The sequence below is a fragment of the Aethalodelphis obliquidens genome, unplaced genomic scaffold, assembly GCF_003676395.1.
Source record: "Aethalodelphis obliquidens isolate GAN/ISIS:26980383/991018 unplaced genomic scaffold, ASM367639v1 scaffold23, whole genome shotgun sequence".
Lineage (NCBI taxonomy): Eukaryota > Metazoa > Chordata > Mammalia > Artiodactyla > Delphinidae > Aethalodelphis > Aethalodelphis obliquidens.
The window spans coordinates 21,745,738-21,759,484 of record NW_020837967.1 but is presented as its reverse complement, the minus strand read 5'-3'; the positions used below and the strand labels follow the sequence as shown (position 1 = coordinate 21,759,484).

The window sequence follows — 13,747 nt, the reverse complement described above, 5'->3', positions numbered from 1 at the left end:
TGTAATTATATTTAATTCTGTAATGATTTGATTTTTGTGACATTTATTTTTAGATAATGTTTAATTGCATAAATAAGTAAACAAGCATAGCCTCAAAAAAGGGAAGGAGTGGTGTCTGTAAAGAGTAAGTCTTCGTCCCCTTAAAATTAGATAATTTGGATTTCAGGATAACCCTATGACCTCAATGACAGATTCCTGGACATATTTCAAAATCTGTATCAATCCAAATGAGCCATATGTTTTATCGCACATTCTCCAAAATATGATATGAGAATTTAAAATGTCAGCAGGATGTCTTCATTTGAAGAGAGGAGAGGAAGTACGTCTCCACCAACTGACACAGAAAATCATCTAATGCCTCGTGTAGATTCCATGACTACAGGGAATGTCCTTTCACCACTTCCCAGACCACATAGGTCTGGCACTTAGAAGGAGCCTTTACCAGCACAGCTTTGTGACCCCAGTACCGCTGCCTTATAGGTAGCGAGTTTCTTATCCTTCCCCATCTCCATTCTGAGCTTTGCTGCTGAGTTGTGAATGGGCAGGATTTCACCTGGTCCTGAGCCTTTAGAGAGCCATATAGATTTGCAAACACTGTAACTCGTTGCTGTTTTGACCCTCTGTTCATGCAAGAACGGTATGGCCATTACGGTCTCCCCATCTTTCTGCCTCAATATTAGACTTAAAAGTCTTTTGATTTCAAAACCTGTTGCGATATGATCACTCTTTGTTTCTCTCAACTTTCTGATTCAACCATTTCCTATAACTACAGTCAGTTCTACTTCCCCATCTATCTTTCCAGCACACCAACTTCTTTGCCACTTCAGTTTCTCAGCTTTTAACACATGTTATTCAGTGAACAACTTGTGGCATCGAATTAGCCTTGTCCTACACCGTCGTTCTCCAAGGACACTCCTTCAGTACGGTTGATTGAGAGTTCTGTGTCCCTGTGCTCCATGCTTTTATTCTCACTGGATTGATTGACATTCTAATTAATTAATTGAACATTTACAAAGTGCTTCACACTGTGCAAACTACCAAGTGTGTTGAGGAGTTCAGTGCAGAGGGGGAGACATACAAGCAAAGGCACAGGTAGGACACGGTACGATGAGGCTAGAAGGAGGGGCTGTCGGGAGCTATGGGTGGGAGAAGGCTCCCAGAGGAAGGAAACTGACAGAGATTTGCCAGTCAGTGAAGAGAGGAGGTGACAACATATCAAGTCTCGATGGCTGTGCAATAACAAGGCATTTCCGTGAATTTGAAAGAGTTCACAACTGCTGGAGAAGAGAGTCAAAAGGAGCTAAACATCATGGTGGTGAAGCAGGCAGGAATCATGAGGGCGGCACCAAAAGGAGTTAAGATGTTCACTGGAAGGCAGTGGGGGCCCTTGGAAGGTTTTAATCCAAAGCACGAATGGTATTATCAGATTAGAAACACCCGTGTGGCCGCGGCACTGAAAACACATGGAGGGGGAGAGACTAAGGTGGAGAGAGCAGGTGAAAGAGTAACTCAGGGAGGAATTATTAGGTCCTGGGCTAAGGCAATGGCAATAAGCATGCAGAAGACAAGGGATGTTGAGAGAGATTATAAATAGGGGATTGAGTGGATTTGGATGTGGGACAGGAGGGTGCCGTAGATGGCCCCCAGGTTTCTGGCTGGTGGATCCATTTATCCCACAAACATTTATTAAGAACTTGCCGTGTGACAGACACTATGCTAGACCCCGGGGATATAGCAATAAACGAATAAAATCCATGTCCCCATGGAGCTTAATTTCAGTGTTAAAATGCGGATAATAAATAAGAGATGCAGCATGTCACATGGCAACAAGTATTAAGGAGAAAACGAGGTGGTCAGTAAGAAGATCATGCAGTTGTATACGGACTTCTGGCGGCGGGTAGGTAGTAAGGGCAGTCTGGGACATGTTCGGTTTGAAATCTCTGAATGATGTCCCCTCGGGATGTCCAGTAGACCCCTGCACTGGACCAGGAGTCTGGAGGTCAGAACAGGGATCTGGGCTGAATCTAGAAATACGGGAACTGTTAGGAGACTGGTTGCAGTTTAAGCCACGAGGGTGGCTGACTTTAGCCAGGAAATTATTTCTACTGAGAAGATGAAGGGCCTGCAGGGGGATTCCTGGGGACCTCCAGCAAGGCCAGGAAAGGCCTGGAAAGAGACACCCAAGGACAGGAGAAATGGTGAGAGGGATGAAAGGAGGAGGAGAAGAGCTAATGTCCAGGAAGCTCAGGGGCAACAGTGTAGAGAAGGAAGCTGTGGTCAACACGTTAACTGCTGTGGATACAGAACAATGATTTCAAACATCTTTGGGTAAAGTGACTGTGGGGTGATGGGGGACCAGGAGAGGAGTCCTTTCAGAGGGTTGACGAGTGAAGGGGGAAGGAGGACGTAAAGAAAGTGGCTGTAAATTACTTGAGCTCGTGATATGTGGAAAGGTCAAAGTATCACGGAGGGGAGAGTGGGGAGGGAAGGGAAAGAGAGAGAGAATGAGATTAAAAGCACAGGATAAATGGAGGGATTAAATAGAGCAGGGTCCCTAAAGAGACAGAATGGATTGGGACACCAACCCCGAGATACATGAAGGCAGCGTACAGGGAAAAATAAAGGAGGGTAGAGATGTAGGTGAATTTTTAAGGATGGTAACAAATAAGGGGTAAAAAAATTGAGGGACTTCTCATCTGACTTCTCCTTTCTAAAAGAGGACTCAGAGTAGCGTGCTGAGATGAGAGAGGGAATGGGGAGGATGAAGGGTTTGGGGAGTCGAGTTGGTTTTATATAGCTGTTGTCATCTATCTGATGAAACGGGAGGATGGCTTAGCGGTGTCGAGAGTGGAGAACATGCATGTGTTGTGGCATCAATTTCCATGAATGGTTTGAATGGAACACAACCACCGGATTGGGGTTTTGCAAGGAGCATCTGAAGGAAAGACCAGGAGCAAGGGAGTTAAAGGCAGTCAGAGGAGCTCAACGTCTAGGGTTTCAGAGATGAAGGAGTTCTAGGCAATGGCACAACTCAGGATGTGCCCATAAGCGGCTGAATGATGTTGGAAACAAACATCGATAGAATTTAGCAGATTCAGTATCTGCGAGGCTAAGTTATTGAACAGGTTAACTCCATTGGCATTGTAAGTACCCAGATTGTTCTTACTTGGTTTGTTTGCTGAGATTGCCAAAAAATAAATGTTTATTGATAAAAGGAAAGTATTTTTACTTAACACTTTGGGCTTTTTCAAAAAGTATTAAAAGCTCATTATCTTCTCAAAAAAACTGGCTCCTAAAATTTCTTATACCATTCATCTCTTGCTCTTCAAATGCACCTAAATCCCAAAGAAACATAAGGAGTGAATGTCCAGAGAGTTGTACAAAATGTATATCTGTCTAGTCTTTTAAACATCAGTCTATTGACCTGAATGGTCAGGGGGCAGTTAGAGTGCTGGTGCCTTTACGTGCTTATCGAAGTGGTGGGTATATCGTTATGCTTCCATGATGTGCTGCTGCACGCACCATGCACCATAATCACTTGGTTGGCTTTAGGAAGGAGTGAAATTTCCAGTGAGGACATACGGTTTGGCAAGTTAAAAAGTGATACATGTGGTAGCTCCCTTGATAGCAAATTCAGAATATATTTGCTTACAAAAGAAAAGGAGGATAATTCCAGATGAAAGGAAATTAATATTGGAGGTACAGATAAAGAGACCTTTAAAGATGGCGGTGGCAGTCGTCTGCATCCTCTCTCTCCAGACGGTAGGTTGATTTAACTGTGTTTCCTGACAGCCTGCGGGGGCAATATCTACATCCACGATGCGGATTCTGCTGGATACGTAACCTCCCCCAACCACCCCAGCAATTATCCGCAGCACGCTGACTGCAGCTGGCTCATAGCTGCTCCTCCTGGGAAGCTCATAAGGCTGCAGTTTGAAGATCAATTCAATGTCGAAGCAACACCCAAGTAGGTCACCTCCGTTTAATTTTCCTCCTACCCAGAGTTAGTATTTTTCAGCTGTCACATCTCAGAACAATTTCCTTCTTCTTCGCTCAGCAGCATATACGGCAAAGGAAATCTAGGGACGGGGAAGGGAAATGCTTAACACCTGGAGCTTGAAAACCTTGCCTGCCGGACACTCACCCATCAGCTGAGCAGATGATGTAAACAGACACTGTCCCTCGTGACCCTGTGCACATCCTCCGAGAGACTCGGAGGGTGGCTGTCTGAGATTTATATTATCTGCTCTTCCTCCCACAGGAAAAAGAGAGTGTCTCTGGTAGACGAATATCTATTCGGCCAGCCCCATACTCAGTGTCATAAATGATAAAGTATCTGTTTAACAAATGAAATTTGTGACACCTGGGGTCACCAGTGTCAGAAACAGGACGAAAGCAAGGACAGTACGATTTCCCAATCTCTGTTTAGTAAGAATCTTTAAAGATTACAAACCAGAGCGTTTGTCTGACTATGTTGAACACAGATGGAATAACTACATAGATTGAAAAAAATCTGTATCTTTCTCTTCATTTAACAAACAAAGTGTGTATACATCTGCATGAATACATGCAGGGTGCAAAGCTTAGGTATGAGAGCTTTTGCTTTCCAGTTCTGGACTCCTGATATAATGCCACTCTCCCCTCACTGAGCATTAATTGGCTGGTTGACTTTCTCAAGAAATACTGGGTAAATACTTGTCCTCTTTTAGGGACACGGAAAATTCCAGCTGAGATTCTCCCTTAGCCCCGGTTACATAGCTATCAAGAGAGAGTTTATCTTTGTCATGTGAAATGTTTCATAACATCACGTGAAACAAAATCCTTGTGTTTTGACATTCCTAGGGGTTGATTCGAGAATGATCTTTACGTTTCTAAGACCAACAGAATATGGAAGGCGAGTACATATTCTTCATTGTGGTACATGTAAAACCTGTCTTTTTCAGCTACAAACTGGAGTGTATGATTCAGAAAAATATCATATGGCCTTTTGAAGTGACACACCACCTACACTGACTCTGTCATAGTGTCTACGCTGTGTTGTGTACATGGCACTACAGAAATGACGATTTAATAATGCCCTTGGAGAAAGTGAAGTCTTTATTATCAAAATATGTCAAAGCCATAGACTTTGCAAACTAAACAGAATTTTCTTTCCACTGTAGCTGTACGTCCAGTTACCTTGAGTTGCGAGACGGTGCTGATTCAAATGCACCAGTGCTTTCCAAGTTCTGTGGAGCTCATCTGCCCGCCAGTCAGTTGTCCTCAGGAGAGCTGATGTATTTGAGATTCCGGTCTGACAGCAGCCCCACTCATGTGGGATTCAAGGCCAAGTATTCCATAGGTAACAACATTTTTATATTCAATAAGAAAGTAGTGACAGAATAATTGCATTAAAACTTTTGAAATGATCATGCCATTTTTAAAGAAGCCTTTCTAGCTGCCTAATTTTCACAGTTACTTTAATGATAGAAGTAAGTTAGGAATGTGAATGTTTAAAACCACAAAGTCATTTATCAATTTTAATTTTTACTTTAATTTCCATTTAAAAATACTCTTTTTAGTAAACTTGAATATTTTGTATTTTTCCCTAACTTGTTAGTGAAAAACATATCCAGTTAAATTCTCGTTTCTTCCTCTTGTCGTGAAATACGTACAATATTAAAATGTAAAACTCTTTAGTAATCAAATAACTATTTTTAGAACAGTGACTTTGACCTCCTCAACATTAATAGATAATCGAGATGTTTTTTCCCCTAAGTGTCTAGCGCCAGGTCATTCATTCAATGTTTTGATTTCCTTCCTTTAAAAAATGAGTCATAAAGAATGCATTCTGAAGATTCACTACAATATGGTCACAATTACATAGAATTTAGTATCTGTTGGGTCTGAACACTAACCAAACATATTTAATGCGTTCAAAACTTGAAAAGCCTGGTTGTAACAATATTTAACCTACACCATGGGTCATTTTATAGCCTGAGGCAAATTGTATATAATTCAATCTCCCACATCCCACTGATAAGAAATAATTGGATAGTAATTTTCAAGGCCCTGAGATACCCATTACTACAGTAACACGTTTATTTGATAAACCAGAAATGGCAGGCATGACTAATCGACCACAGCATTGTTTTCAGCTGAGCTAGGACTTAGTCTACAGAATCACTAACACAGGGTACTAGGCAGGCCCTTATCAATCTCTCAGTTAGTTCTGGAATGAAACCTACTTGCAGCTAATAGCGCTTACATAGTGTCCCAAGAGAATTCATGAGACGTTACAGAATATGCCATTCAACATCTTTCCGTCTTCCCTTTCCCATTATTAGATTGGACTTGTGGTATCATTTCTCTGTACACCAATAGCAGATTTCATTTCATACCTTTTCAGTATTTTTAAAACTTCAGTTCATGTTCACTTGGCACCTAAAAGCTTTTAAATGTGCTGGTTGAATTAAAAAAAAGAAAACCTCTGATAGAATATTGCTCTTTTTCTGCAGCCGAGTGTGGAGGAAGGGTGACAGGGCAAAGTGGAGTCATTGAAAGCAGCGGGTACCCAACGCTTCCGTATGCAGACGACTTGTTCTGTGAGTGGCATCTCCAGGGACTCTCGGGACATTATCTCACCATCCGCTTTGAAGGCTTTAGCCTTCAGGATTCATCTGGCTGTGAACGAGACTTCGTGGAGATCTGGGAAAACCATACGTCTGGTCAGTGAGATATGTCTGCTGTCTTTTGGGGTTATCTACTTTCACAGGTTACTCACTCAGCCTCTGAAATTTCCTCACTTCCAAGTAAGGCAAGACTTTTTTTTTTTGTGGAGAAGTGCAGATGAGTCAGCTCTGGACAGTGCCAGCTTTTCTCTCCCTCAGTTCTTACCCATGAAACAGTGGTGCCCAAAGCCCGGGTGTCATTATATAGCTTATCCTGAGAGCACTGTGTCCGGAAGGCATCCTCTTCCAGGGAGACCTTCCAGGGCTACGCTCAGATGTTTGAGGAGCATCCTGTAAGGTAAGGAGGGAAACGGTAACATACCCTGGAAATATCATGAGGCGGATGCTTGTCACTCTGTCGCCTTGGACCACTTCACTGACCACATGAGCAGCCTTCCTCGTTGTGCTGCTGCCCTCGGCTCTGACTGGTTGCTGTTTTTGTTACACTTCCTCATATACTTGAATATATTGATTTTTATTCATGTTTGACCTGCTTCTCTTGCCAGAGGTCACCATTTCTTCCTGGCCAGGGTCTTATCTATCACTGTTTTTTTCTTCGTACATGCAGAATTTCTCAAGTAGAGGTGAAATGAAATCAATCACCTGGACATATAAATACTTAATTATTTGACTCTCACAGGTAATCTATTGGGCAGATACTGTGGAAACACCATTCCTGACAGCATAGATACTTCTGGCAATGTTGCTTTGGTCAGGTTTGTCACAGACGGCTCTCTCACTGCCTCGGGATTCAGACTACGGTTTGACTCCAGCGTGGAAGGTATGTTCTTTGATTCATTTTATATATATATATATATATATGTAGTTGAGCACCTGCCTTGGATAGACACCCCTCTTAGGCACTCGTGTGACAATAACTAAACAAAGACGCCGTGACCCTTGCCTTCCTGGGCCTTACTAGTTTAGCGGAGAGGCAGACATTAATCAAATAGTCACACCAACAGGTGAAAAATCACAACTGCAATCAGTGCTACAAAGGAACGGATCTAATGCTGTGAGGGGTGTCAGGAGGTGAGAGCCGCGTTCCTCATCGTAGAAAGCCAGTCAGTTAGCGCTCGAGTCACTCAGAATTTGCATTCCAAACTCCCTGACAAGCTCATGTGAAATAAAGATCTTGTCTTGAAAAAACTGGATGATGCCTTTAGCCCTCTGATTTTCCTGACTCTGATGATTACTGCGCTTACTGGACTCTCATATTTCTTGGGCCATGATGACAAAAGGCTGCCAGTAGACTACCATCTATGGAAGCAGAGATTAAATATTAAATATCAGAGATAGTCCTTGTGTACATACAGTGATAAATAAGAGCACTGATTTTGTCTAGTGGGACAATAAAAAAAATGCTTTACTTTTGAGAACATTCCTTATAGGATTGGATTGGAAGTTTTCTTAGGTTTTTGGGTTTTGTTTTCTTCTCTCTCTTTTTTTTTCCCCCCCTTCAGCATGTGGTGGGGATCTCCAGGGCCCTGCTGGGACCTTCACTTCTCCCAACTACCTGAACCCAAACCCTCATGGCTGGATGTGTGAATGGAGAATCACTGTGCAGGAAGGACAGCGGGTGACCCTCACTTTTGACAACCTGAGGCTAGAAGACCATCCATTCTGCAGCAGTGAGCACGTGACAGTAAGTGTCCCCTGCCGTCAGGGATATGATAGTCCATTGTTTAAGGAGTTTATTGACCCATAAATCACAGTCAGAAAACTAGGTCAGGAATATTCCCCTCCGTGCAACTCTATCTCACACAAATTCTAAGTATTTTAGATAGAACAACGTCACAGTAAATGTTTGCCATAATTTTTATAAAAGCTGCTTTAAGAGACTGTTAGTTGTCCCAACCTATATCAGGGTCCTAGGCAGGATAAATGTTCAAGCAAATGATCACGTGGAAACCCTGTGTAAACCGAAAAGTTAAGCCTATGATTGGGACCAGAGTCACAGGACAAGCCGCCACCAAAAGTCTGAAGCAGATGGGTGGTCCTGCACCATTACTGTTCTCTGCTGGTCGTGCCGAGTGACTCCTCTGGAAGACCAAGGTCGACCGTCTTCCAGGTTGCCGAGCTCATGCTTTGAGATTATACCCTTAGTAGAATCTCAAATATTATATTTGAGTATAATATTATATTTAAGTATAAGTATAAGACCCTTAGTATTCTTAGCTTCCCTTAGCAAAAGAAAGCTAATGAAATCCGTGAGTGTTAACTGTGAACGACAGATATATATACGTTTATACTGTATTAACTGTAGATGAATATTAGTATACTTTCCACCCAACTTGCCCTTTCTCCAGTCTTTGTTCTCTCAGTAAATAACTGTTCCAAACTTCTGGTTGCTCAGGTCCAAAGCCCTGATGTCCGTTTTGGAGTTCTTTCTTTCACATCCTTAAACTGTACCCATGAGCAAGCTCACTCGGCTGGACCGTTACAAGAGATCCAGAGTCTAACTCCTTCTCACTACCTCCACTGCGGCCGCCATCGCCACTCATTTAGATTTATTTTAATAACTTCCAACTGGTCTCTGCTTCCACCCTTGTCTCTCTGCATCTCAACACAGCAGCCAGTGTGATGGGTTTAAACCTAAATCAGACCATAAGGCTTTCCTTGAAAATCCTCTAATGGCTTCTTTTCTCACTCAGAGGGAAGTCCCACATCTTCATAATGGCCCAACTGGACTTATGTTATCTGCTGCCCCTTCCTTCTTCTACCCATGTGTCTTATCTCAAACCCCCCTCCTCTTTTGCTCACTAGGACCCAACCACACTGACCTCTTTTCTGTTCCTTGACTGACACCCTAAGATGCACCCACAAGCACTTCCCACGTCCGGCTGCCTCTGTCAATGGGATAAAGGCCGTTGATCATGGTTTTGCACATATTCCATCAGCCTTTTAGTTGTGAATAATCCGTTTTGATTCTGGCAGTGTGTTGCCCATTCCTGTTTTTAGAATTATTGAAATACTTGTCACTTTCTGTTTCCTTATGCATTACTTCATGGTTTGGAATCAGAGGGATAATTTGAATCCCAATTTTATTACTACTGGCTCTTTGAACTTTGGCAAATTGCATAATCTTTCTGAATTCTAGTGTCTTAATCTGGAAAACAGGGGTAATATTATATGTCTGAGAGGTTGTTTTGCTAATTGGATAAGGTAATCCCAGTGGGTTATTAGCAGAGCCTGGCATTTTGTCCATGCTCAGTAAATGATAGGAAGCTCTGTGTCCTGTCCTATGAGCCGGAAGTCACTTTTTAAACCAGAAGCCCCCGAAGAACAAAATTTAATGATCAATTACAGTAAACAAAAAAGCGTACAGCTTTTGTTATGGAATACATTATCCTTCTCCATAGCTCTTAGTGTCCCACTCTGCCTCATTATTTATAATCGTAAGCCATTCAAGTCCTTTTTAGAAACAGGACTATCACTCGCTCAATCTATTATTGTTTAGTTACTTCTGGATCTTTCTTGAGCTGTGCTGAAATATTCCCTTGGCTTTGTAAAGAAGTGGAATAACATTTTGCCAATTATCATGACTATGTGCATGACTGGAGTTGTTGAATATTTTGGAGTCCACAATACTCTAGTCCATTTTTAAAAATTCAAACCGGAAAGAAAATTGAAGCTTTGAATGCATGACTAAGTAGGAAAGAACTATTATATTGAGATTGATTTTTAAAATTACTTGGGTGGGAGGGAAGTCCAAGAGGGAGGGGATATATGTATACATATAGCTGATTCACTTCGTTGTACAGCAGAAACTAACACATTGTAAAACAGTTATACTCCAATAAAAAAATGGCATTTAAAAATATTTGAGTTCTTGGGCTTCCCTGGTGGCGCAGTGGTTGAGAGTCCGCCTGCCGATGCAGGGGACACGGGTTCGTGCCCCGGTCCGGGAAGATCCCACATGCCGCGGAGCGGCTGGGCCCGTGAGCCATGGCCGCTGAGCCTGCATGTCCGGAGCCTGTGCTCCGCAGCGGGAGGGGCCCCAACAGTGAGAGGCCCGCGTACCGCAAAAAAAAAAAAAAAAAAATTTGAGCTCTTCTATACTTCAGATCATCAGAGATTAACATTTAAGCCTTCTTTCCAAATATCAAAGGTCCTGAGGGATTGTTAAACAAAACTGTTCCCCAGTGAACTCTGTGAACTAAGATGTGAGCGTGTTGCCATAGCTTCTTTACGTTTTGATCACAGTTTCCAGTTGCAAAGAGCACAGCAGTTTTTCACTTGTCACCACATGGCAGGAGGGCATGACTGCAATACTTCCATTTTAGTGCAGTGACCCTGAGGCCACAAACTGTGCTCCAGGTAACGTGGTGGCTTGTGGCACTGGGCTAAGTGCCCATGTTGTCAAGTAATGCATGTTAGCACAGAGTTTTCTTAGAAGGAATTGTGTCTGGTCTGGGAACGTAACCTCCTAGGAAATAGTCAGATGGACTGTGTCTAAAGGTTAAACTATTTTTTCCGACAGGTATTTAATGGCATTAGAAGTAACTCACCCCAGCTAGAGAAACTGTGTAGCAGCGTGAATGGTACCAATGAGATCAAATCTTCGGGAAATACAATGAAGGTTGTTTATTTCACTGATGGATCCAGGCCATATGGAGGCTTCTCTGCCTCCTATACGTCCAGTGAAGACGCAGGTAATAGAGGATGTTACAAATACACCTGTGTTATCGTCTGCGCTGCAGGTGTCCCACAGCTACTGCCGACAGCAGTGGAGCCATGCATGTCCCCTTTAGAGATCAAAGTCACACCTCGGATCTTCCACAAAAGACAGACATAACCAGATAGAAAACCCAACCACAAAACCCCCAAAACAGAAGACAGAAACCTCTAGTTTTGGAAAGAAAACTGCTGTTGTGAATTAGAAAATTTAGAAAATGCTGTTAGAAGAGCTTCTAGCTCAGTTCCATGCAGTGTCGCCATAATAGTTGGTTGCCAGTCCCGCAGCCCTTGGTCAGCTCTTTTATCCTGGAAGAGGATAACTACCTCTTGAGGGGCAGCTTACTCCCGGAGAGTAAGTAAAGTAATTGAAGACACACGGATTTTATTGTTTCTTAGGCATCCATCCATCCTTATACAGATTTCCAGCGTACGTGACTGAGGGGGTTCACAGACGATACAGAGCATTTAAAATTAGCAAGATGTGGCCTTTCTGTTGTAAATATCCTCCTACTTTCTGGATTGTTGTTATTATCTAAGAGCTTTAAAATTTAGGAAGAGTGGAACTGAATATTTTTTTAAGACCTTTAAGTTATTTCATTGATACAAGGAGCATTCGTTCCCTATCAAAAAGGAGCCAATTCACTGGAATGCCAATGTTATATTATCTGTTTTATCCAATTAAATTCTCTAATTTTTAATTTAAAAATTAAATTTAATTTTATCCAATTAAATTCTAAACTAAATTCTAAGCCATAGCCATCAGGACCACCATTATATTTAGATGTTGCTCTAAATTAAATGTTAATGAACAACAGGCTCACGTTAGGAAATACTGACACAAAGCCAAACCCCACCCACCTAATCTACATCTTCAGGAAAATAAAGAAGCTGCTTATTTTTGTACATCTTTCTTTCTAAATCCACAGAAACCACTTCTGTAGGCGGCATGAGGAGGCAGCCCCTCACCCACAGCCCTGACCTGACTTCATCTAGAGAAGCAAATCAAAGCAATAAGAAGCTGCTGTGGTTGCTGTAGTTATTTTTTTCTGTCTTCTTTGTATCTTCTGCTATGGCATGGATCTGACAACTACTTTCTCTGTTGCCTTCTGTTTTCTCAGTGTGTGGTGGGTCCCTTACAAATTCCGTTGTGGGAAACTTTACTTCTCCTGGCTACGATGGAGTCAGTAATTACTCAAGAAACCTAAACTGCGAATGGACGCTCAGCAATCCACACCAGGGAAACTCCTCCATTTACATTCATTTTGAGGATTTTTACCTAGAAAGTCACCAGGACTGTCAGTTTGATGTCCTTGAGTTCCGAGTGGGTGAGTCCCATCAAGGAGCACGTTCTCCCATTCACCTGCAGCCTTCTTCTTATGGCTGGAGGCCACCAGCAATGCAGGGAGACATAGGGCTGTAAATGTATGTATTATATATAAGATCCAGAAGAGCACTGTTCAGACCAAGCCATCATTCTGCACGTGCCCGGCTGGGGACAACATGCCTTATAAACAAGGAATGAGATGGATCAGTGTTTTCGACTAGACCCTGTGTCTCAGTTGATGTGACATTTACCCAGGAGAGATTCCGGTTTGTCTTTGCTCTGTTAATGCGTTCAAGTGGTCCCTTCAACTCTCATCTACTCAAGACTTCTTTCTTCAGAGACTAGAACGTAACATGGTCAGAATGTGTGCTGGTGGTTTCCTGAATTTACAGGATTCACAGAAGAGGCCGTGGAATTCTCCTTAGGCCTTAGAAGTCTAAAGAAACTTCGCAGTGCATTAAACGGAGAAGCACATAGAAGCTGGTTAGGAAATTATCCCCGAAGCAGCCAAGTTTGTCTTTGTTTTCATAATAGAAATGGATTTATACCTGGTAAACTATAATCATCTTAAGAATTTTTTTAAAATCTGCATTCATGGCTGATAAATCCATTTTAGTTCTTTCCTATAGTGGAAGCACAGGTTATCCATTGAATTGTCCCCAGTGTTACATTGGCACTCTTTTCCCCCTAAAGAAAAAAAAAAAAGAGGGAGAAAAGTAACAGTATATCAATATATCAGCTATGCTGTCTAAGGCTCACTGGGTTCCATGTTATTGCAAAATTTAAAGAAAAGGAGGCTGAACGCTAATGCAGTTTGCTGGTGACAATGTACTGGGGCAACTGTAGAAATTGATGCTGGCTTTGGGAACATGGAGGGCAGAAAGAGAATTTGATAAAGTTTATGGTCACAGACCAACTGCCTCAGCAGAAGAATCATCTGGCCTCTTGGAGGTAGATGAACCTAGAAAAGGCTTATGAGGGAAATGGAAGTTGTAGTTTGAGAATGTTCTGCACGGGATTCTGATAAATCCTC

The 13,747-nt window shown here is 42.3% G+C and overlaps 1 protein-coding gene across 1 annotated transcript in view; it reads left to right on the top strand.

Moving 5' to 3' along the window:
• The window catches only part of CUBN (cubilin), a 281,114-nt gene that overhangs the window by 195,072 nt on the left and 72,295 nt on the right, over positions 1-13,747 (top strand). The window contains exons 45-51 of the mRNA XM_027121967.1: positions 3,793-3,967; positions 5,163-5,341; positions 6,498-6,707; positions 7,351-7,491; positions 8,174-8,355; positions 11,194-11,365; positions 12,509-12,715. Of these exons, the coding sequence (XP_026977768.1) occupies positions 3,793-3,967; positions 5,163-5,341; positions 6,498-6,707; positions 7,351-7,491; positions 8,174-8,355; positions 11,194-11,365; positions 12,509-12,715 (1,266 nt within the window). The remainder of the gene's footprint in view (positions 1-3,792; positions 3,968-5,162; positions 5,342-6,497; positions 6,708-7,350; positions 7,492-8,173; positions 8,356-11,193; positions 11,366-12,508; positions 12,716-13,747) is intronic.